The 23,936-nt window shown below is 35.8% G+C and overlaps 1 protein-coding gene across 6 annotated transcripts in view; it reads right to left on the reverse strand.

Annotated features, from left to right (window-relative positions):
- Positions 1 to 23,936, reverse strand: part of LOC143667404 (phospholipid-transporting ATPase ABCA3-like) — a 287,971-nt gene that overhangs the window by 100,556 nt on the left and 163,479 nt on the right. For all 6 annotated transcript variants that reach the window (XM_077141597.1, XM_077141598.1, XM_077141594.1 and 3 more), the window contains 2 exons: positions 15,024 to 15,195; positions 12,824 to 13,121 (listed from right to left, as the gene is read on the reverse strand). In XM_077141597.1, the coding sequence (XP_076997712.1) occupies positions 12,824 to 13,121; positions 15,024 to 15,195 (470 nt within the window). The remainder of the gene's footprint in view (positions 1 to 12,823; positions 13,122 to 15,023; positions 15,196 to 23,936) is intronic.

Consider the following 23,936-nt stretch of genomic DNA (forward strand, 5'->3'; position numbering starts at 1 on the left):
CCAAATAAGTAGTATTTATATACACAAGGAGGGAAAATGCAGAAGAAGAAATCAAAATAGCAACTAAAAGAAACAAATATCTGGGAATAAATCTAACCAAGGATGTAAAGAAATTGTGCACAGAAAACTACAAAATACTGCTGAAAGAAATCAGAGAAGACCTAGGTAAATGGGAATACATTCCCTGTCCATGGCTTGGAAGACTATATATCATTAAGATGTCAATTCTACTGAGAGCGATTTACATGTTTAATGCAATTCTAATCAAAATTTTAATAGCCTACTTTGATGAATTGGAAAAGCCAATTATCAAATTTATTTAGAAGGCTCAGGGGCCCTGGATAGCTAGAAACATCTTGAAAAAGAAAAAGACTGGAGGACTCACACTTCCTAATTTAAAACATATTACAAAGCTACAATGGTCAAAAGAGCATGTTATTAGCATAAAGATAATATACTGACCAATGAAATCTAATTGAGAGTTCAGAAACAGACCCTCACATCTATGGCCAACTGATTTTTGACAAGGCTGCCAAGTCTACCCAACCGTGACAGAAGAGTTTCTTAAAAAAATGGTGCTTGCAGAACTGGATATTTATATACAAAAGAATGAAAGAGGACCCCTTATACAAAAACTAACTCAATTAGTTACAAAATAGGCCAAAGACCTAAATATAAGAACCAGAACCATAAAAAAGTCCTGGAAGAAAATCTAGGAAAGCATCTTCAACATCTTGTGGTAGAAGATGGTTTCTTAGGCTTTACATTCAAATCACAAGCAACAAAAGAAAAAAAATAGATAAACAGGATCTCCTCAAAATTAATTAACTTCTGTGCATCAAAATTCTTTGTCACAAAAGTGAAAAGGCAGCCTAACCAATGTGAAAAAAATATTTGGAAACCACATATCCAGATTATATTAAAAATTCCTAAAACTCCACAATAAAATAAAATAATTTTATTTCAATAATAAAAAGACAAACAACCTAATTTTAAAATGGAGAAAAGATTTGAACACTTTCTTCCAAACAGGAAATGCAAATGGCCAAAAAACAATGAAAGATGCTCAACATCACTAGCTATTTATGGAAACACAGTTCAAAACCACAATGTGATATTTCACATATAGTTTAAAAAAATAGAAAGTACAAGTATTGGAGAGGATGTGGAGAAAGGAACACTCATTCACTGCTTGTAGGAATGTAAAATGGTACAGCTGCTGTTTCTGACAGTTCCTCAGGAAGCTAAGTATACAATTGCCATATGACCCAGCAACCCTACTAGGCTTACACTCAACAGACATTTGCACGCTAATGTTCATAGCACCATTATTGACAACTGTCAAAAGAGAGAAGCGACCCAAGTGTCAATTAACTGATGAATGGATAAGGAAAATGTGGTATATACATATAATAGATGTATATAGCGTTTTATATATATATATATATATAAACATGACTGTTTATTATATGATAGCCTTCATATGAACTGTTTATAATAAGCAAACTCATATATTTAGTATCTAGAATACAGGTTACCAGGAGATAGAATGGGAGAAGAGAATGGAGAGTTGATACTCAATTTGTGGATAATTTCTATTTAGGTTTATTGTAAATGTTTGGAATTAGACAAAATGGTAGCACATTATTGTGAGCATAATTAATAATACTGAATTATGCATGTGAATGTGGATGAAAGGTTCAGTTTTAGGTGTTTTCTACTAGGAGGAAAACACTAGAAGATAAAACATGGAACTGTATAACATAGTGACCTCTGTGTTTGACAATGTCTGTGGTGAACTGCACAAATATTAAGAATGTTCTTTCATTAACTATAGCGAATATATGTCACTAGTTTAAGAGTTAGTAATAGGGTGGTGTTCTAGTTTGCTAGCTGCCAGAATGCAATATACCAGAAACAGAACAGCTTTTAAAATGGGGAATTTAATAAGTTGTTAATCTACAGTTTTAAGGCCAAGAAAGTGTTCCAATTAAAGCAAGTCTATAGAAATGTCCAATCTAAGGCACCCAAGGAGAGATACCTTGGTTCAGGAAGGCTGATGAAGCTCAAGGTTTCTCAAGTGAGATAGCACATGGCAAACATGGTCAGGGTTTCTCTCTCATCTGGAAAGGGACATGGCAAACACAGCATCATCTGCTAGCTTTCTCTCCTGGCTTCCTGTTTCATGAAACTCCTCGGGAGGCATTTTCCTTCTTCATCTCCAAAGGTCACTGGCTGGTGGACTCTGCTTCTTGTGGCCGCATCGTTCTGCTCTCTCAGAATCTTCTCATTCTTCAAAATGTCTCCTCTTTTATAGGATTCCAGTAAACTAATCAAGACCCACCCAAATGGGTGGAGACACATCTCCACCTAATCCAGTTTAACAACCACTCTTGATAATTCACATCTCCAGGGAGATAATCTAATTACAGTTTCAAACATACAGTACTGAATAGGGATTAGAAGAAACGGCTCCCTTTACAAAATGGGATTAGGATTAAAACATGGCTTTTGTAGGGTACATACATCCTTTCAAACCAGCACAGGTAGTATATGGAAAAATTACACCTAATGCAAACTATGGACTGTGTAGCTAACAGTAATATTCTAGTATTCTTTAAACATACATAAAACTTTAGAGATAGAATTAGATTAGTGGTTATATAGGGCTGGGAAAGGATAGAGTGATTAAGAGGTTACTCTAAGGAATGAGGTTTTTCTTTGTAATAAAATGTTCTAAGGGTGGGCAATGGTGATTCATAGGCAGAGTTCTTGCCTGCCATGCCGGAGACCTGGGTTCACTTCCTTTTTTTTTCCCACGTAAAAAAAAAAAAGTTTTAAAATTGATTGTGCTGATGAGTGCACAACCCTGTAATTATGATAAAAGCCACTGTTTGTACACCTCAGATGGATTGTATAGTATGTGAATGTATTTAAATAAAACTGCATTAAAAAAGAAACAAGAATGGAATTAAATGTTACACTAGAAAAAATCAATTAATGATAAAAAAAGGCAGTAATGGAGAAATTTAGGAAAAAAAATTATATGACATAAAGAACAAAATGGCAGAAATAAGTCCTTTCTTATCAGAAATTGTGTTAAATATAAAGGAATATATTCTCCATTTAAAAGGCATATTCTAAAAGAAACTCATGTAGAAACAGAGTTTGGTAGTTTCTGATAAGATCATACAATTACCGCATAACCTACTGATGCCACTCCTAGGAGTTTAACCAGCAGAAATTAAACCATATGTTCACATAAAGACATGAATCCATAGCAGCATTTTTCTTAATAGCCTTAACTGGAAACAAGTCTAGTGTCCAATAACTGATAAAATAGATAAACATGCAGTGGTATATCCATACAATGACATAGTATTCAGCAACAAAACAGTACTAAATATTATAACAATATTTATGAGTCCTAAAATATACAAGAAACTGACTGATTTCTTTAATAGGAAATTCTAGTAATGACAAAAGTATAGTGACAAAAAGATCAGTGGTTGCTTGGCACTGGGGTATAGGAGAGGTAATTTTTGAAGTTGATGGAAATATTCCATATCTTGATTGTGATATGATTATGTGACTCTATACAATTGTCGAAATTCATCAAACTGAAAACCTAAAGAGAAGTGATATACTTATAAATGAACAATTTCTTTAATGTAGAAATTATGATGGAAGTTAATAAATATTTTTGCTGGGTGATACTAAACTTAGAAGCTACTAAACATGTGGGATGAATTTAAAATTATGATCCTTGTGAGGGAAATTTATACTGCCTTAAATATATGAAGACAGAAGGTTGAAAATCACTGCTCTAAGAATCCTGCAAAATTAGAAAAAAAAATGAATAGCAAGTGAAGATGGTGGAGTGGGGGTGCCAGAATTCAACTTTCTGCCAGAGCGATAATAAACAGGAACTGTTTGAAACAATTATTTTGAAACTCTAGAGGACAGAAGAATACTGTACAGCATCTAGGGAAGAGAGGAAGAGTCTGATAAATTATGGGGAAGAGCAGTAAATTGTACTCTGCACACAGCAGCTACTGATGCTCATCCTCCATTTTTTCAGGAAGCTGCCATGGTGTCCTGTCCCTAGCTAGCTCACAAGTGAAAGGAAGAGATGTAAATATCCTTTACCTTGCGACCAAGAGAGGGCACAGCTGACCACGGATCATGACTTTTGATTAGTGAATTCAAATCACTAGGGGCATAGCTCTAAGGGTGGCCACTGAACCCACCATGGACAAAGGCAGTGGTGGCCTGATTCAACTTGTGTTGGACAAAGTCCACTATAAAGGAGACTTAAAGACCCTACGCTTCCTGAGGGCTGTCGGGACTGTCAGTCAAAAGACTGTGTTGGGCCAAGAAAGCTCAGCTTTGGGAAGCCATGGAAGAAACTCTCTTGGTTCCTTTTCTGATCCACTCCCAAGGGTACACTGGAGCTGTGTACCCTCTGGCAGAGTCTGTGTCCCTTTCATGGATCCCTGGACCTGTTACAGCTGGGAAAGACTGACTTGGGAAGGTCCCTTCTAGCATGCCCCTCTTTCCAGGATTTGCCCTCTGGGCAAAAGCAGCTTGAGATAATGAAAGGAATACAAGAAACTATAGAGGTGGACAGTCTGGGCCAAAAGTTTGCCAGCTCCAAACACCCAGGAGAAGGAGTTATGCCTCCTGGGAAACAGAGGGGACAATCAAACTCATGTAAAACAAGTAACAAGCAAAAGCTCAGGACAACACACACGCTCAGGACAGGAAAACCCCTGCTCACTGCATTCAATACGGGCAGACCTTTCTGATATGAGGGCTGACACTCAAGAAAATCTCTGTTCTATCAGCAGCTTGTTCTCTGATTTGTTATTAAATCAGAGAACAGACATATCAAAGAATAAATGTTAACCAGAGTCAACATTTTAAAATATTAAAACATCCACTGTGCAACAAGAGTACAAAACAAATGAAGAAACAGGAAATGATGTTCCACCTAAAAGAAGAGTAGAAAAATCTAGAAAATGCCAGTGAAGGACACCTGAATGTGGATATACCAAACAAAGCCCTTAAAAAAAGCTACCTTAAAAGTGTACAATGAGGACGGGCAATGGTGGCTCAGTGACAGAGTTCTCGCCTGCCATGCTGGAGACCCAGGTTCAGTTCCCAGTGCCTGCCCATGTAAAAAACAAAAGAAAGAAAAAAAGTGTACAAGGAGATTAAGAAAATACAAAGGATATCAGGAAAAAAAAGTGAACAGGCAATATGGAATCTTAGTAAAGATATAGAAGTTTTAAAAAGGAACCAAACAGAACAACTGGAGCTGAAGACAGTAACTGAAATGAAAAATTCTCAGGAGGGTTTTAAGAGCAGACTGTAGCTGGAAGAAAAACAGTGAATTCAAAGACAAAACATTGGAAATGAATCAGGCCAAGGGGCAAAAAGAAAGTATAATTACAAAAAGTGAAAATACACCTTTAGGACACCATCAAGTATATCATACAAGCATTATGGACATCTCAGAAAGAGAATAAAGAGAGAAAGGGGCAGAAAGAATATTCAAAGAAATAATGACAGAGAACTTCTCAAACTTAACAAAAGATGTGAATATGCACATGCAAGATGCTGAGAGAACACCAAGTACGATAAACATGAATAAAAACAGACCCCATCATATATTGATCACACTATCAAATGCAAAGGACAAGGAAAGAATTCTGCAAGCTGCAAAAGAAAAGCAACATGTTACATAGAAGGGCATCCTAATTAGATTGAGTCTTGATTTTTTTCATCAAAAACCATAGTGGCAAGAAGGCAGTGGGTTGAAATACTGAAAGTGCTGAAGGAAAACAACTGCCAACCAAGAATTTTATATCCAGTGAAACTATCTTCCAAAAATGAGGGAAAGATTAAGACATTCTCAGATCAGCAAAAGCTGAGGGAATTCATTACCACTAGGAGTGTCCTCCAAGAAAAACCAAAAGGAGTTCTTTAGAGTGAAAAGGAAAGGACTCTAGACAGGTTCATACTGGCATAAAGTAATAAAGACCAGTGGTAAAGAATAAAGACCTGAGTAATTAGAAATATCAGATTATCATATTGTATTATTTGATATGTAGCTCCACTTCTTACTTCTGACAGGTGCTAAAATGCAAATTCATAGAAAATTATGACAAATCTATGGTTTTGGACATACAATGCACAAAGATATAAGTGGTAACAAGTGCATAAAAGAGGTTGGGAGACAATAGGGTATAAGAAATGTACATGTGTGTGCTGTTGAAGTTAAGTTGGTATCAAACCAAATATGATTGTTACATATTTAAAATGTTAACTTTTAATACCATGGTAGCTACAAGGAACACAGATGAAAAGGATATTCAGATAGAAAAGAGAAGGTATTCAGTATGGTACAAAACAAAAAATCAAATATATACAAAAGTAGGCATTAACAGAAGAATTGAGGCACAAAAAAGTTATAAGGCATATAAAGGCTAAGTACCTAAATGGCAGAAGAATATACCACACTATCAGTAGTGACTTTAAATGTAAATGGAATAAATTCTCCAGTAAAAAGGCAGTCATTGGGAGAATGGATAAAAAAAAAAGCATGACCCAAAATATGCTGTCTACAAGAGTCTCACTATAAACAAAACAAGTAGACTGAAAGTGAAATGATGGAAAAAATATATCATGCAAAGAGTAACCAAAAGAGAGATGGTATACTAATATCAGATAAATAGACTTTAAGTCAAGAACAGTTATGAGGGACAAAGATGGTTATTACATACCAATAAAGGGGAAAATCCACCAAAAACATTTAACAATAATGAATATATATGCACATAACAGTAGAGCCCCTGATATATAATAAGGAAATACTAAGAGATTTAAAGGGAGAAATTGGGAGACCTTAATATACCACTGTCAATAATGGATAAAACATCCAGTCAGAAGATTAATAAAGAAATACAAGACTTGAACAATATGAGACTGTGAACCAACTCGACCTAACAGACATATACAGAACACTTCAAGCAATAAAAATAGAATACACACTATCTTGAGTGCACATGGATCATTCTCTAGCATAGACCATATGTTAAGTCACAAAAGAAGTATCAATAAATTTTGAAATACAGAAAATTTTTGATACATATTCTCTAACCACAACAGAATGAAGCTAGAAATCAGTAACAGAGAAGAAATGAAGAATTCACAAAGGTATGGATATTAAATAACATACTGTTAAATATCATGGGTTAAAGATAAAATAACAAGTCAAAAAAGGAAATATAGTGATATGAATAAAAATGAAAATATAGATATCAAAACTTATGGCATGCAGCAAAGACACTGCTGAGAAGAAATTTATAACTACAAATGCTTACATTTATAAAGAAGAAAAATTTCAAATCAGACAGCTAACGTCAAAGCTGGAAGAACTAGAAAAAGAAGAGCAAACTAAACCCAAAGCAAGCAGAGGGAAAGAAATAACAAAGATAAGGGAAGAGATAAGTGAAATAGAAAAAAAAACTGCAATGGCATCAACAAAACCAAAAGTTGGTTCTTTGAAAAGAACAGTAGCATTGGCAATCCTTTAGCTAGACTGACAAAGAAAAATGGAGAAGATACAAATAACTAAAACCAGAAATGAAAGAGGGGACATTATTATGGACACTGCTGAAATAAAAAGCACTATGAAAGGATACTATGAACATCTGTATGCCAAAAAATTAGGTAATCTTTGAAAAATGGACAATTTCTTAGAAACACATAAACCACTCCAGAAGACAGAGGATATTTCTACAAACCAATTCTTAGTAAAGGGATTGAATCAGTCATCAAAAACCTCCCAAAAAACAAAAGCCCAGGACCAGATAGCATCACAGAAGAATTCTACCAAACATTTCAAGAAGACTTTTCTCCAATTTTGCTAAAATTCTTTCAAAAGATGGAGGGAATGCTTCTTAATTCATTCTTTGAGTGAACATGACCCTCATACCAAAGCCAGGTCGATCACAAGAAAACTACAGACCAATATCTCATGATTATAGGAGCAAATATCCTCAACTAAATACTATTGAACTGAATCCAACAGCATATTAAAAAATATATACATCATGATCAAGTAGGATATATCCCAAGTAAGCAAGGTTAGTTCAACATACGAAAATCAATTAATATAATGCACCATATTAACATAATGAAGGAAAAAAAACCACATGATCATCTCAATTGATTAGGAAAAAGGCATTTGACAAAATTCAGCACCCCTTCATTATAAAAACAGTTAGAAAACTAGGAATAGAAAGGAAGTTCCTCAACATGATAAAGTCCATATATGAAAATCCCACAACTAACATCCTATTCAATGATAAAAGAATGAAAGCTTGTCCTCTGAGATCAGTGAACAAGGATGTCCACTGTCACCACTGTTATTCAACATTGTACTGGAATTCTTGCCAGGGCAAAAGAAATAAAAGCTATCCAAATTAAAAAGAAAGAAGTAAAACTTTCCCTATTTACAGATGATATCATCCTATAGACAGAAAAATCTTGAAAAAAATCCACAACAAATCTCCTTGAGCAAATAAATGAATTCAGAAGTGGCAGGATAAAAGATCAGAATCCCCAAATAAGTAGTGTTATATACACAAGCAATGAGCAAGCAGAAAAAATCAAGAAAACTATTCCATTCACAATACAACTAAAAGAATGAAATATCTAGGAATAAATTTAACCAAAGATTTAAAGGAATTGTACACAGAAAACTGTTTAGCAAAGCACTGCTTAAAGAAATCAAAGATCTAAATAAATGGAAGGACATTCTATGTTTGGATTGGAAGACTAGTTACTGTTAAGCTGTCAGTCCTACCCAGAACAAGTTACAGATTCAATGCAATACCAATCAAAATTCCAATAACCTTTATTGCAGAAATGTAAAAGCCAATAATCAAGTTTATATAGAAGGGTAATGGGCCCTAAATAGCTAAAGCCATCTTGAAAAAGAAAAATGAAGCTGAAAGAACCACATTTTGCATCTTAAATCTTATTACAAAGCCACAGTAATCAAAACAGCATGGTACTAGGGGTGCTAGGGTAGCTCACTGGTAGAATTCTTGCCTGCCATGCGGGAGACCCAGGTTCGGTTCCTGGCCCATGCACTTCCTCCAAAAACAAATAAACAAACAACAATTCAGTAAATGCTGCTGCAATAATGGGATACTCAAATGGAAAAAAAATGCAATGTGACCCCCATCATACAGTGTACAAAAAAAAAAAAACCCACAAAAAACAGCATGGCACTGGCACAAGGACAGACATAGAAACCAATGGTACTGAACTGAAGTGCTCAGAAATCAATGCTCACATTTATGGCCAACTGATTTTTAACAAAGTGGCAAAGAACACTCAATTGGGAAAGAATAGGCTCTTCACCAAATAGTGCTGGGAAACTGCATCTGTAACTGTTAAAAATGAATGAGCTGTGCCACACAAAGCATACAAAAAAAAAAAAAAAATAGTGAGCTGAATCAGATAAGTCCTGAAACCTAGAAGGCCCAGCCTCTCTGGAACATCAGCTAGTTCCATCTCCCTACCACATATTATTGACAGCCCCTCCCAACATGAAAAAGTTAGAATGGTTATAACCCAAATACCCCTAAAGAGTGGGACAGAAAGTTCAAAGGTAATGGTGCAGTTATATAGAGAAGTTAGGGTTTAACAAACGAATATGATTGTTGAATCATTAAATAGTTATTTCTTTTTGTCTCCAGTATCTTAGAGCAGCTAGAAGTAAAAATCTGTAATTGTGGAACTGTAATCCATACCAAATTCTGAAATCTGTTCTACAACTAATTATTGTGTTGTGCCTTGAAATGCATTGCTTTTTTGTATATATGTTGTTTCACACAAAATAAAAAGAAAAAAGTTGATTGTTACGATAAAAAAAAATATTTATTCCTTTTAGCCTCCCATGTTCTGGAGTAGCTAAAAGGCAAAATCTGAAAAGATATGGTAGCCCATGACAAACTCTGGGATCTGTCCTGTGACTACTTGTTGAAGAGTGTGTCGAAAATGATTGCTTTTTCCTTTCTCTGCTTTGTATATATGTTGCATTGTAAATTTAAAAAAAAGCAAAAGAAAAGTGAATGAGGACGCCTACCTCATAGCTTATATAAATATCAACTCCAAATGGCTCAAAGACCTAAATATGAAAATACCTAGGAGAAAACAAGACTGAATTCTTAGGACCTTGTATGAGGAAATACTTTCTTAGAGTTTATACCCAAAGCACAAGTAGCAACAGAAAAAACATAAATATGACCTCATAAAAATTTTTGTCCTCAAAGGATTTTATCACTAAGGTAAAATGACAAGCTATACAATGGGAGAAAATATTTGGAAACCACATATATGCATATCTGATTAATATTCGGAATATTAATCCCTCAACAAGAAATCCCTCAACTTAACAAGAAAAGGTCAAAGAATCCCATTTTAAAAAATGGGCAAAACACTTGAATGGACATTGCTCCAAAAAAGATAGACAGATGGTCAGAAAGCACATGAAAAGATGCTCAACATCATCAGCCATCAAGGAAATGCAAATCAAAACCACGAGATAACCATTCAAACTATTAAAATGGCTGCTACTAAAAATTAAAATATCAAGTGTTGGAGGGGATGCAGATAAACAGAAACACACATTCATTATAGTGGCAATGTAAAATGGTGTGGCCACTGTGATGAAAGTTTGGTGGTTCCTCACAAAGCTAAGTGTAGAACTACCATATGACCTGGCAATCCCACTACTGGTAGATAGCTCAGTGATTTGAAAGCAGGGACTCAAACAGTTATTTTCCCACTGACTTTCATAAGCAGCATTATTCTCAATTGCCAAAAGATGGAAGCAACCCAAGTGTCCATCAACCAATAAATGGACAAATAGAATCTAACATTCCCCCTTTTGATTAGATTCAGATTTATATTTCAGTGCTGTTAATTACATTCACAACGTTGTGCTATGGTCACCACCATGCATTAACAAAACATTTCCAGCATTCTAAATGGGAACACTGTATATTTTAAGACTTAACATCCTCTTCCCTATTCCTTAGCCACCCATGTCTGGCTTATTTCACTCAACATGATGTATTCAAGGTTTATCCATGTATCAGGACTTCATTCCTTTTTACAGCTGAATAATATCCCCTAGCATGTATATATCACATTTTATTTATCCACTCATCGGTAACATAATAAAGTTTTAAAAATCCACTTTTATTCTATACAACAATGAACCCTAAGTTAAACCATGGACTATATTAAATAGTACAATTATTAAAAAGTTGCTACCATCATTGTTACTAATATTCCACTCCAAAGCATGGTGTTAATAATAAGGTGGGGATCCTGTATTTTATGCATGATTGTTCTTTAAACCCATAAATTCTCTAATAAAGAAAAAGATTTTTTTAAAAAGTAAAGGAAAAATAGAATAGCCAATTAAATCCAGATAGAGTAGAAGAAAGGAAATAATAATGATGACAGCTGAGCTTTCTATTTCTACTTAAATAGAAAACAAATATATCATTTAAAAATCAAAGAAAAAGATGGCTCTTTAAAAAGACTATAAAATCGATAAACACATTGGAAGATAAATTACTGATATAACAAATGAGGATATCACTACAGGGGTTCTATTCCTGTAGTTCTATAATTAGTATACACTAATTGCAAAAAATATGTGTAAAAAATTTAACAGCAACACTATTTGCTGTTAAACACTATCTACTTTTCTACAAAAGTAGAAACAACAAATACCCATCAACAATGGAATAGATTAAATTGTGATCTCTTTAATACAAAGGAACGCATGCAGTAATGAGAAAGAATCAACTACTGCTTCACCCATCAACAGGTGAAACTTAAAAACATAATATGGAGAGAAAATTCAGAAATAAAACTGTGCATACAGTATGATATCATGTCTTTATGGCATAAAGTACAAAATAAGCACCATTTGCTTATCTAAAGTGACACCATTAAACGAAGTAGCAGAAAGAAATAAAATATAAAGCACCTGGAAGGAAATGTTCTGTATTGAAAGAGAACAGGCTTGCCTCTTAAAGAGAGAAGATTTGGTGTACTGAGGGTTAACATTGCAGACTCCAGTCAGTCTCAAAATCAAGGCTTAAAATACATACTAGATGTATAATTTGGGGCAATTTACTTAACATCTCTAAACCTCAATGTCCCTGACTTTAGCAAATAGGGTTGTCACAGAAGTTAAGTGAGATAATTCAGGTCAACTATTTAGAAAAGTTCTTGCCAAAAGTATGTGTTCAATATATGCAATCAGTTATCATTACTACCTTTCAAATAAGTAAAATTGGAGGAGCCTGGCCATAAAGGCTACTGTCCAGTCTGTTTTTGGATATGACCAATCTAAGGAGACTTGTGAAGAGCCTTTCGGGGTTTGGGATGATGATACCACACTGCGTGCCTAGGTTTGTATTAAGATTTTGTACCAAATTTTACAAACCCAAGTATTTTGGTACTTGTATTCATTCCCTGAAAGAAGCCACAAATGGCTGGTAAAAAGTCCATACTCAAAGTGCCTCCATTAATAACTAACTCTTGGCCATTAGTCTTGAAGGGTGATTCTTGCCTGACTGAGATGCGTTTATGAAACTGGAGACTAAAAAGAAAAGAAAGAAACAGGTAGCTAAATATTCCAGTTAAGACCCTTCTCTGAAATGAAACAAGCAGCTCTTCATCTATTAGCAGTCGTTTTTTTTTTTCCTTTAATGAGCCTTACCTTCTACTTTCTTAAGGTTTTGCTTATCTTTTAGCATGATTTTGAGATTTTTTATGAGATTCTCAGGCACATCAGGATTCCCAGAAATGGAATAAAGGACAGTAGTTCGACCATACTGATCCAAATCCATTTTCCTGGCAGGCTCTTCGGTAGTTCTTGAAATGCTCACACCCCTGATCAGAAGATAAACAATCCCCACAAGTCCCAGTATCTGCAGCAACACCAAATTCCAGTTGCGCCAAGTGAACAACGCCCTCTTCAGGAGCATGGCGTGGAACTGCTGGCAGTAAAGCGTGCACTAGCGAGAGGACAGAAAAACCGAGTTACCGTGGTCACGGGCCGGAGCTGGCCATTCCTCATGAAATTCATTAAGATAAATGCTTTGACTCTCGTGGTAGATGCCCATATGTTTACAAATATAGCCTTGTACAGAGCATAAGCAGTTAGCCGACTAGATAGCAAGCAAAATTTCATATTTGAGTTACGTGTTGATTTAAATGGTTAAAGTTTGGCTTTAAAGCTTCGTTAATTTAATTATACTGAAAATGATTTTTATCATTTATATACTCATATAGCATTTCCGAGCAGAACAACATCCCATCTGTCCTTATTACTCAATATTAAGCTATAATCTATCTATATTATATTATATATATATATATCATTAAATCATGATCTATCTATATATCTATCATCTCATTCTAATAAATGTACATAAGTAACAAGTTTTCATTGCCAGGTTTAATCCCTGGGATCTACAGGTTGTGTAGAAAGTCAGAAAACAGAGGATGAATTTATTTCTAAACTGCAATTAAGTGTTTAATATGTTTTCCTTCAACCTTTAAAGCAATGGGTACAGTCATCAATTTGAAAACTGTATAATAAAGATATTATTTGCTCTAGGTTTACAGACTTTTTGAACAATCTACTGTTAACTTATTACATATATATTTTCAGATTAACAATCAAACCCACTGTTTTAAATGTAAAGACTTCACCTGAAAAGGTGCCTGGAAGGTGAAGAAACACATAATGAACATATTTGAATATGTTACCAACAGCTTAAAGAATGTGTTCCTTCTGTTTTTCCAACATTTTGGGTACTCCATAGCTCATAGTGAGAAAATATCCCAAATCAATCAACCAGTATTTTCTGAATGAAATGATCAGTATTTGGATCTTGTCGTTGACTAGAAATAAGACAAAATTTAGAAGAATTTTTTTGCACATCGTCTTCAGGGAAGGAAGAAGTGCCTTCTGGTGTTCAGAAGATGGGTTATTAGATATATTTCTAGAATGAAGACTCTGAAATCCAGGAATCAACTTTTCTAGATTGGTCTGCCAAATCGTCCTTCATCTGCACTTTCTAAGAGAAAGAATTAGGGAAAAGTGATAGAGCAGCTGAAAGGTACAAGCAGGGAGAGGAAGAAAATTAAATTTCTTAAGTACCTGATTCATGCCAAAATTACAGGGTTCACATTAACACATTAAAACAGCCTCGTAGTCAATGAAACTGAAACACAGATATGTTTAATGATGTGGTCGAAGTCAAATAACTAGTAAATGATAGAGCAAGGATTCTAGTTCCATTGGATGGAAACTTCACACTCCAGTTGTATAATCCCAACCATACAACTGCTGTATATATACTGCTCCTTCCTCAGCCCCTCAATGAAAGCACGCCATAAAGCACCGTGGAGAAATATATTCCCATCTCAGAACCTTTAGTCAAAAATCCTAGGGAAAATTGTAGGGATTAGATAACTAGGAAAACAATGAAAGAAATGCTGGACAATCCAAAGAAACTTCTCGTGCTGATGAAGGAACAGAACGGGAATGGTCCATTAGGTTACGCATTCGCGTGCATAAATTTGAATGTCTTTTATGTGTGTAAATAGTGATAATTTATATCAGCACCTTTTCTCAACTCTGAAAGAACCAACAATTTTGAAAACTGAGATAAGTGACACTGAGGAGTGACGATGGTGAAAGTAGAATTTGACTCACAGCCCTACTATTGCACTCTTGAATTAGAAAATTAATTGGATTGCATGACAGACCATTCCTTACGTGGCTGGTTGGCCCTTCTATGAAGAAGAACTCCAAACTCTCCTTTAAGTTCAAATATTAAAATGAAATGAGCTTTTCTTTAATCCCATGTAAATATATCTGCCATTATATTCTTAGTGATGAGGCTCACCCCAGTATTAAACACCCTGCCAGAGGGCTCTCCATCACTGGAAGAATCTGAGATTTCAAGACTGCTGAGTGCATTCATATTCTGATTCTTGGCTTGTCTTGTCTGGGGGGCCTTTGAGGAAGAGAGACGGACAGACTCAATGTTCGTTTGGGGCTCTGCCAGCTGACTGACCCTACAACCCAAAAAAGAAAAAAAAAGAAAGAGATAAAGAATATAAAACCATTTTAACCAAAACAGTGGTTTCCAAATACCCAGTCCATTGCTAGGTTTTCACCAAAGGAAGCAAAAATGGGGAAAACTAAATGAAGGATACATAATCCTAATATTATGTATTATTAAGATAAACAACTAAAGCAAGTTAAAGGTCTAAGATAATGTCTTTTTACTGTGGGTAGGGAAGGGAGAGGGATAGGGGGTGGTTAAATATTTGGAGTAGTTTACAAAGCAAATTAGCCACGAGTTCATTTGTCTTCCAGGGTTTCACAATTCCATAGGAAGGAAATGCTAAAGAGAATAACAGAAATCACAGTATAATGATTGGAAACATTAAGTTCAACCATGGGAATTCCATAAGACTTGACAAAAAATGCATAATTTGCATTTTTTGTAACCCTAAATTGGTTAGGGTTTTTCCCTAAACTGATGAGTTGGCAAGACTTCTTAATACTCTTCTTTTAGCAGGACCACAAAACCAGCATCAAATGCTGGTTCCAAAACCCTATTTTAAGCTCACTGCAGAATTTGTACAATATCTAGTTCTCCAGTACCACAGTAATTGATACCTGAAACAAATACATTTTTTCTCTAACTTCTTTATTAAGTTATTATTTTCCGGGGGGTGGTGCATGGTCTGGGAATTGAATCTGCGTCTCCTCATGAAAGGTGGGCATTCTAAACACTGAACTACTTGTGCACTCTCTTTTTTAAGTTTTTATACATTTGTAAGACATATTGAAGGGGAAGAGTTTAAAAATACAATAAACCAAAAGAAAAAATATGCAAAATCTAATTACCCTGAGATTTTCTAATGACATTTTTCCTTACATACATATGTGCAGGTGTAAATATGTACCTACACACACACAATGCAAAGATAGGGTCACGCTACTAACATTGTTATGCAACTTGCTTTTGAATTATTAACATCCATTTATTTTACTATCCACATCACGTCTAAAGATGGAACTATTACATTATATGGATGCTCCACAGTTTACTAATTCCTTACTTTGCTTTAATGTTTCACTATTATTAAACAATTCTATGATGAATATACATATATCACTGTCCATGTAAGACAAATTTTCATAAGTTGAACTCACACATTTATATATGTTGTCAAACTGTTTTTCAGAAAGAGTTTACATATACCTGGCTGCTTATAAAACCTGCCTATTTTACACCTTCACCAGTCTGAGCATTAAAAATAGTTCTCCAATATTTGCTTTATTTTTAATTCCTTTGAATTAATTTCTCCATTTGTAGTTATTCTTTTGTGTATTTTTATTTGCCTAATTTTATACCATTTTCATACTATCCTTAATGGTTTAGAAGACTTATTTATTATAATTAACCCTTTTTTCATTTGTATTTTAATTTGATTAAAGTATTCTCTGTTGAATAAAATGCTTTCATTTTCATGTAGCCAACTATTTTTTTTATGCTCTCTGTGTGGAAAAAGCATAAGTGTAAGAAATCCCCTTTGTGCCCAACATGGAGAATTAACCACTTTCAACATTTTGTCAGGTGAGTAAAAAAAAAAAACAACAAACGGAAAACATTAAATTTGTCACAAAATTTGCAATTGAATTTCATTCTTCCCCTGCCTCCTCCATCAAGACAACTCTGAGAAGTCTGGTGTGTAACCTACCAGATACGTTTTTTTAAATAAACTTTTTATTTTAGAATAGCTTTAGATTTACAGAAAAGTAATGGAGAGTTCCCATATATCTCTCACCCTATTGTTGACATTTTACATTACAGCAAAATATTTATCACAACTAAGAAACTGACATTGGTAGATGACAGTTGTCATTTGCTAGCTGCCGGAATGCAACATACCAGAAACAGAATGGCTTCTAACAAGGGGAATTCAATAAGTTGCTAGTCTACAGTTCCAAGGCCGAGAAAATGTCCCAATCAAAACAAGTCTATAGAAATGTCCAATTTAAGGCACCTGGGGAAAGATGCCGACGTTCAACGTTTCTCTCTCAGCTGGAAGGGCACATGGTGAACATGGTGGCATCTACTGGCTTTCTCGTGGCTCTACCAAAAGGGACTCTCTCCAAAATGTTTCCTCTTTTAAGGGATTCCAGCAAGCAACTCCACCTTCAGTAGGTGGAGACACACCTCCATGGAAATCATCTAATCAAAAGTTACCACCCACAATTGGGTGGGTCACATCTTCAAGGAAACAATCAAAATGCTCCCACCCAGCAATATTGAATGAGGATCAAAAGGCATGGCTTTTCTGGGGTCCACCACAGATTCAGACCAGCACATTCCACCCTTTGGACCCCAAAAAGACATGCTCTTTCCAAATGCAAAATACATTCATTACACAACAATATCAGAAAACCTTAAACCTTTCAATAAATACAAATATACAAATATACTGTCTCTAATTTGATACAAATGAAGTATCAAATTAGAGACAGTATAAAATCTCATCAAGTCACACATGGTCTGTCCTAGGGCAAAATTTTCTCCATTTGCTCTGGACCTTTGAAAACTCATAACAAGTTATTTGCTGCCAACATACAAAGGAGGAACATTCATAGGATACATATACACATTTCCATAGGGAGGAAGGAACACAGGGGTCACCAGACCCATACAGTTTTGAAAACCTGCAGAGCAAAGTCCATTAGATTTCAAAGTCTGAGAGTCATTTAGCTTTTGGGCTTTAGAAAATGGCAGTCCCACCCTCTCCAAGGGCCTACACAGAGGCCTACCTCTCTTTGAATGCAACCTTGGGGGACATTGGGGAGACCACCTTTTTCTAGGCTCCACCCTCTCCAAGCCTTGGGGCTACACCCGGACACTTTGCCATCTCTGGGGCACATGCTCAACCCCTCTGTGTGGTGGCAACCAGGCTCTCACCAGGCCCCAAGGAATGTGCTTCAGCCTCTCTAAGGTCTGAGGTGGCATAACTCTTCCACTGCAACAAGGTAGAAGGCCCATCCTCTGCCTTTGGGGCAAACTCACCCTCTCCACGGGCTTGGGTGGGTCCACTCTCCTGGCCCAAGGCTTCTTGACTTCAGACCTTAGTCTCCATGGTTTTGCCTTTGAAGTTATTGTTCTTCCAATGTGTCCCTTCTCCGAAACCCTCAGTCCAGACTGGCAGCGGCTCTGTTTGTACAGGTCCCACAGCACTCTCGTGGGCTTTCTATGCAGTAGTGTTGGATCATGCCCATCAGGCATAAGGAGTTCCCACAAATCTTTCCTGGATAACTCCATGTCTGATCCTGGCTTTCTCTGAAATGGCTGACTGGTTCCACATCTGGCCAAGACCTCAAGTGGGGCACTATTCTCTGGGGTCTCCCTTCCTGGAGGCCCAGAATTTTCCAGAACTTCAATTTCTGGTTTCTATTTACTCAAGAGTTCAATTTTCAGCTTATCTCTTTCCTGTCGCATTTCACTATAAGCTGTGAGGAGAAACCAGGCTGCACTGTCCACATTTAATTTGGAGATCTCTTCTGCTAAATATCCAAGTTCATGGCTTTTAAAATCAGCCTTCCAGTCAAAGCCACTAGCCAATTTTGCCAGATTATCTGCCATTTTAAAACAAGGCTCGTCCTCCTTCCAGTCTATAATAACACATGCCTCATTTCTGTCTAAGGCTTTATCGAAAGTGTCTTTAGAGTCCACTTTTCTACCAGCAGTCTCTTCAAAGCATTCTAGACCTTCTCTAGCAAGCTTCTTACAACTCTTCCAAAATCTTCCCCTTATCCATTTAAAAAGCCGTTCCAACATGTTTGGTATTTGCAAACCACAGCAGTAGCACCCCACTCCTGGTGCCAAAATCTGTTGTAGTTTGCTAGCTGCTGGAATGCAAGATACCAGAAATGGAATGGCTTCTAACAAGGGGAATTCAATAAGTGCTAGTCTACAGTTCCAAGGCTGAGAAAATGTCCCAATCAAAACAAGTCTATAGAAATGTCCAATTTAAGCCATCTGGGGAAAGATACCTTAGTTCAAGAAGGCCGACGTTTAATGTTTCTCTCTCAGCTGGAAGGGCACATGGTGAACATGGTGGCATCTGATGGCTTTCTTGTGGCTCTACCAAAAGGGACTCTCTCCAAAATGTTTCCTCTTTTAAGGGATTCCAGCAAGCAATTTCACCTTCAGTAGGTGGAGACACACCTCCATGGAAATCATCTAATCAAAAGTTACCACCCACAACTGGGTGGGTCACATCTTCAAGGAAACAATCAAAATGCTCCCACCCAGCAATATTGAATGAGGATCAAAGGGCATGGCTTTCCTGGGGTCCACCACAGATTCAGACCAGCACAATGACTATTAATTAGATTCCAACTTTCGTTCTGATTTCATTAGTTTTTCCATGAATGCCCGTTTTCTGTCCCAGGATCCCATCCAGAATATCACATTATATTTAGTTGTTTTATAACCTTAGTCTCCTCTGGTCAATGAAAGTTTCTCAGACTTTCCTTGTTTTTCATTACCTTGACAGTTTTGAAGACTACTGGTCATAAATTTTGTGAAATGATCCCTAATCTGGGTTTGTCTTGTTTTTCTCATGGTTACAAAGGGGTTATAAATTTGGGATGGAAAACACAGAGGTGAAGTACCCTTTTCATCAAATCATATCAGGAGTTCAAGACATCAACATGATCTATCACTGATTATGTCAATCTCGACCCCCCAGCCGAAGTATCCTGTTCCTAAGTCCATACTGATCAAAACAGATAACTGAATACATACATACATACATAAATGGGGGTAGAAGGCAAATCTTCCTTGTAGAAGAATTCCAAATAATGTGCATAGATACACTGCCCCCTCCCCAGAGTTGAAACTTAATCTCTTCTCCCTTAAAGGGTTTTGTTTAGCGACATGATTCCAAAGAGTGACATATGGAAGGGGAGAGAAAGTAATTTTACAGTGGAGAAATCAGATACATTTTACTACCTTTGTATGCACATTTATATATCCATAAACATTATAATATTGTTTTCTGGGTTTCAAGTTTTATATAAGTGGTAGAGTACATGGGACATATACTCCCACTAAACACTTTTCTCGAAAAAATTAAGTGTTTTACATCTCTCTGTGTTGACATATGTATAAAGACTTAGTTCATTTCTTTCAATTGATATATACAGCATTTCATTACATAGGGATCAAATTTTACTCAAACATCACATTATTTATTCCAATATTTTTCTATTACAACCTTTAATGACTATCTCTGTATGCATCTTGTGGTCACATGTGTGAGAACTGCTCTAAAGAATAATCCAACAGTAGAATTTCAAGGATGTGGAATGTGGGTATTTTTAATTTACTAGATATTTTTGTTATTCATCAATGTTATGGAATCAGTTCATGGTGCAAGCAGCAGGATTTGAGAATTCCTCTTTTCCTTCAACCTCACCAATAAAGGATAAGTTTTGTCAATGTAGTTTTAGTTATTCTAAGCACTTCGTATTTCCACAGGAATTTTAGAATCAGCTTCTTAATTTCTAGAAAAAGTTTTCTGGCACTTTGATTGAGATTGCATTGAAACTACAGATCATTTTGGGGAGAATGTACATCTTAAAAATATTGAGTCTTCTAACCCAAGAACACAGTATTATTCTGCATTTCTTTCAGTCTTCTTTAATTTCACTTACTAATGGCTTGCAAGTTTTAGTGTATAGGTCTTGTATATCTTATGTCAGATTTATCCCTCATATTTCCTATTTTAAAATGTTATTGTAAACCGAAGTTTTTTTCAATTTTAATTTCAAATTATCTAGTAGTAGAAGTTAGAAAAAAACTGATTTGCAGATGTTGATCTTCTATCCCACAACCATGCTAAAGTCACTTATTCATTCCAGTGGCTTTTCGAGGCTACACTGGTTTTCTACACAGACCTCTATGTCATCTATGAATAAAAACAATTTTACTTCTTCCTTCCCAACCTGGATGTCTTTTGTTTCCTTCTCTTATCTATCGCAATTGGTAGATCTCTAATAAAATCCTGAATAGAAGTGGTGAAGAACATCCTTTACTCGTACCCAACTTTAAGGGAATTCAGTTTTTCATTGGTAAGTATGAGGTTAGCTGTAACTTTTTTTGTAGATGCCCTTTATCAGTTTGAGAAAAGTTCCTTCCATTCCTATAATGAGAGCTTTGTATTAGGAATGGATCTTATAATTTATCAAATGCTTTTTCTGCATCTAGTGAGATGATCATGTGTTTTTTCATTTTTAGTTTCATAATATGGTGTATTATATTGATTGATTTTTGATTAGTAAGTTAATCTTATATCTGGAGCAAACCCCGTATAGTCATGATGTATGGACATTTTTATTATACTGGTGGATTTGATTTGCTTAAGTGTTGTGAAGAATTTTGACATTCAGGTTCAGGAGAGATCTCGGTCTGTGATTTTTCTAGTAACATCTTTGTCTGGTTTGGGTATCAGGTATGGTGACATGTTTGAATGAATTGTGAAGTAGTCCCTCAACTTCAATTTTTAAAAATTTTTGGAGAATTGGTATTATTTCTCCGTAAGTGTTTGGCAGAATTCACAGGTAAAGGCATCTGCACCTGGAGTTTTCTTTATGAGAAGGCTTTACAATTTCATTTCTTCAATAGGTTATCTATTTCTTCTTGAGTGAGCTTTGATAGTTTGTGTCTTTTAAGGAATTTGCACATTTCATCTAAGTTATCAAATTTATTGACATAAGATTGATATACTGTTCTCTTTTTATCCTTTTACTGTCTGTAGAATTTGTAGTGATGTCATCTTTCTCTTTTTTGATCATTAATTTTGGTCTTCCCTCCTTTTTCCCATTCAATCTAGCTATGGATATATCACTTTTCTTTATCTTCTGAGAGAACCATCTTTTAGTTTCAATTATTTTCACCATTTTTTTCAACTTTATATTTCATTGACTTCCACTCTGACATTTATTATTTCCATTCTCCTGATCACATTGAATTTACTGTGCTCCTCTTTTTCTTGTTTCTTAAGATGTGGAGTCTGAGGTCACTGTTTTGAGACACATCTCTTTTTTTCCAACATAGGCATTTAGTGCTATAAATTTCCTTCTATATAATGCTTTAGTGGTGTTCCACACATTTTGATACATTGTGGTTATTCACTCAGTTCCAAATACTTCCTAACTTTCCTTTTGATTTCTTCTTGGACCAATAGATTACATAGAAATGTGCTATTTAGTTACCAAATATTTGGAGATTTTCCAGACATAATTATGTTATTAATTTCTAATTACCCTTTGTGATCAAAGAACATATTTGTATGACTTGAATACTTTTAAATTTATTGAAACTTAAAAAGAATTTGCTCTACCAAAGGCTTACATCATTTTAACATTCCTAGGTATCTTGTGAGTGTGCTTGCTTTGTCATATTGAATATCTTTTTTTCTTCTTAGGTTTCCTCAAGTAGTTATTGATAGTTTGTAAAAATGCTATTGATTAGGATATCTTGGTCATGTGGCAGCTATCATATGGACCATGGTGATTACTCCCTGTTCTAGTTTGCTAGCTGCCGGAATGCAACACACCAGAGACGGATTGGCTTTTAATAAAAGGGGATTTATTTTGTTGTTCTTCAGAGGAAAGGCAGCTTACTTTCCACTGAGGTTCTTTCCTACGTGGAAGGCACAAGATGGTCTCTGCTGGTCTTCTCTCCAGGCCTCTGGGTTTGAACAACTTTCCCCGGGGTGACTTCTTTCTGCATCTCCAAAGGCCTGGGCTGAGCTGCTAGTGCTGAGATGAGGAATGCGGAGCTGCTTAGTTGTGCTACATTGGGATCTCTCATTTAAGCACCAGCCAATTAAGTCAAACGTCACTCATTACAGCAGACACGCCTCCTAGCTGACTGCAGATGTAATTGGCAACAGATGAGGTTCACGTACCATTGGCTTGTGTCCGCAGCAACAGAACTAGGTATGCTCACCTGGCCAAGTTGACAACTGAATCTAACTAACACACTCCCCAAAGTACATGTATGTGTGTGTGTGCGCTCACGCGCACGCACAGACATAGGGATGAATGAGCATGCCACCTAAAATGACTTTTTCTGTGCCCTTCTATGGCAGAAACATTTATTGCTCCCTGATTATACACTTGCCACCCTCCCACATTTCCCAGGCCCCCTGCAGTTAAGAGAGGCGAGTGAATTAGTTATGAGCTCAAAGCTGTGAGAAGAATTTCTGTTACTTCTGGGCAGAAACATTTTAAAGCTCTCTCCCCTGCCACAGTAATTCTGGAAGTCATACAATGAGAAAACCCACGGATGAAGCTGCATGTAATGAAGGACAGCTGCCATAGTCACCGAAATTACATTGAATTTTGAGTGAAAAATACACATTTTTTTGTGTTGAGTTACTGAGTTTTTAAGGTAATTTTAAATGCAATTTTATTAAGATATATTCACATACCACACAACCATCCAAAGTATGCACTCAATGGCTCACAGTATTATATAGTTATGCATTCTTACCACAATCAATTTTTTTTTATATTTTCATTACTCCAAAAAAAAGAATAAAAATTAAAAAAAAATAAGAACACCCAAAATATCCCATACCTCTTATCCCCCCACATTATTTCTTTTTGTCTTTATTTTCTTACTCATATGTCCATATACTGGATAAAGGAAGTCTCAGCCACAAGGTTTTCACAATCACATGGTCACACTGTAAAAGCTATA

Source organism: Tamandua tetradactyla, chromosome 23 (genome assembly GCF_023851605.1).
Source record: "Tamandua tetradactyla isolate mTamTet1 chromosome 23, mTamTet1.pri, whole genome shotgun sequence".
NCBI lineage: Eukaryota > Metazoa > Chordata > Mammalia > Pilosa > Myrmecophagidae > Tamandua > Tamandua tetradactyla.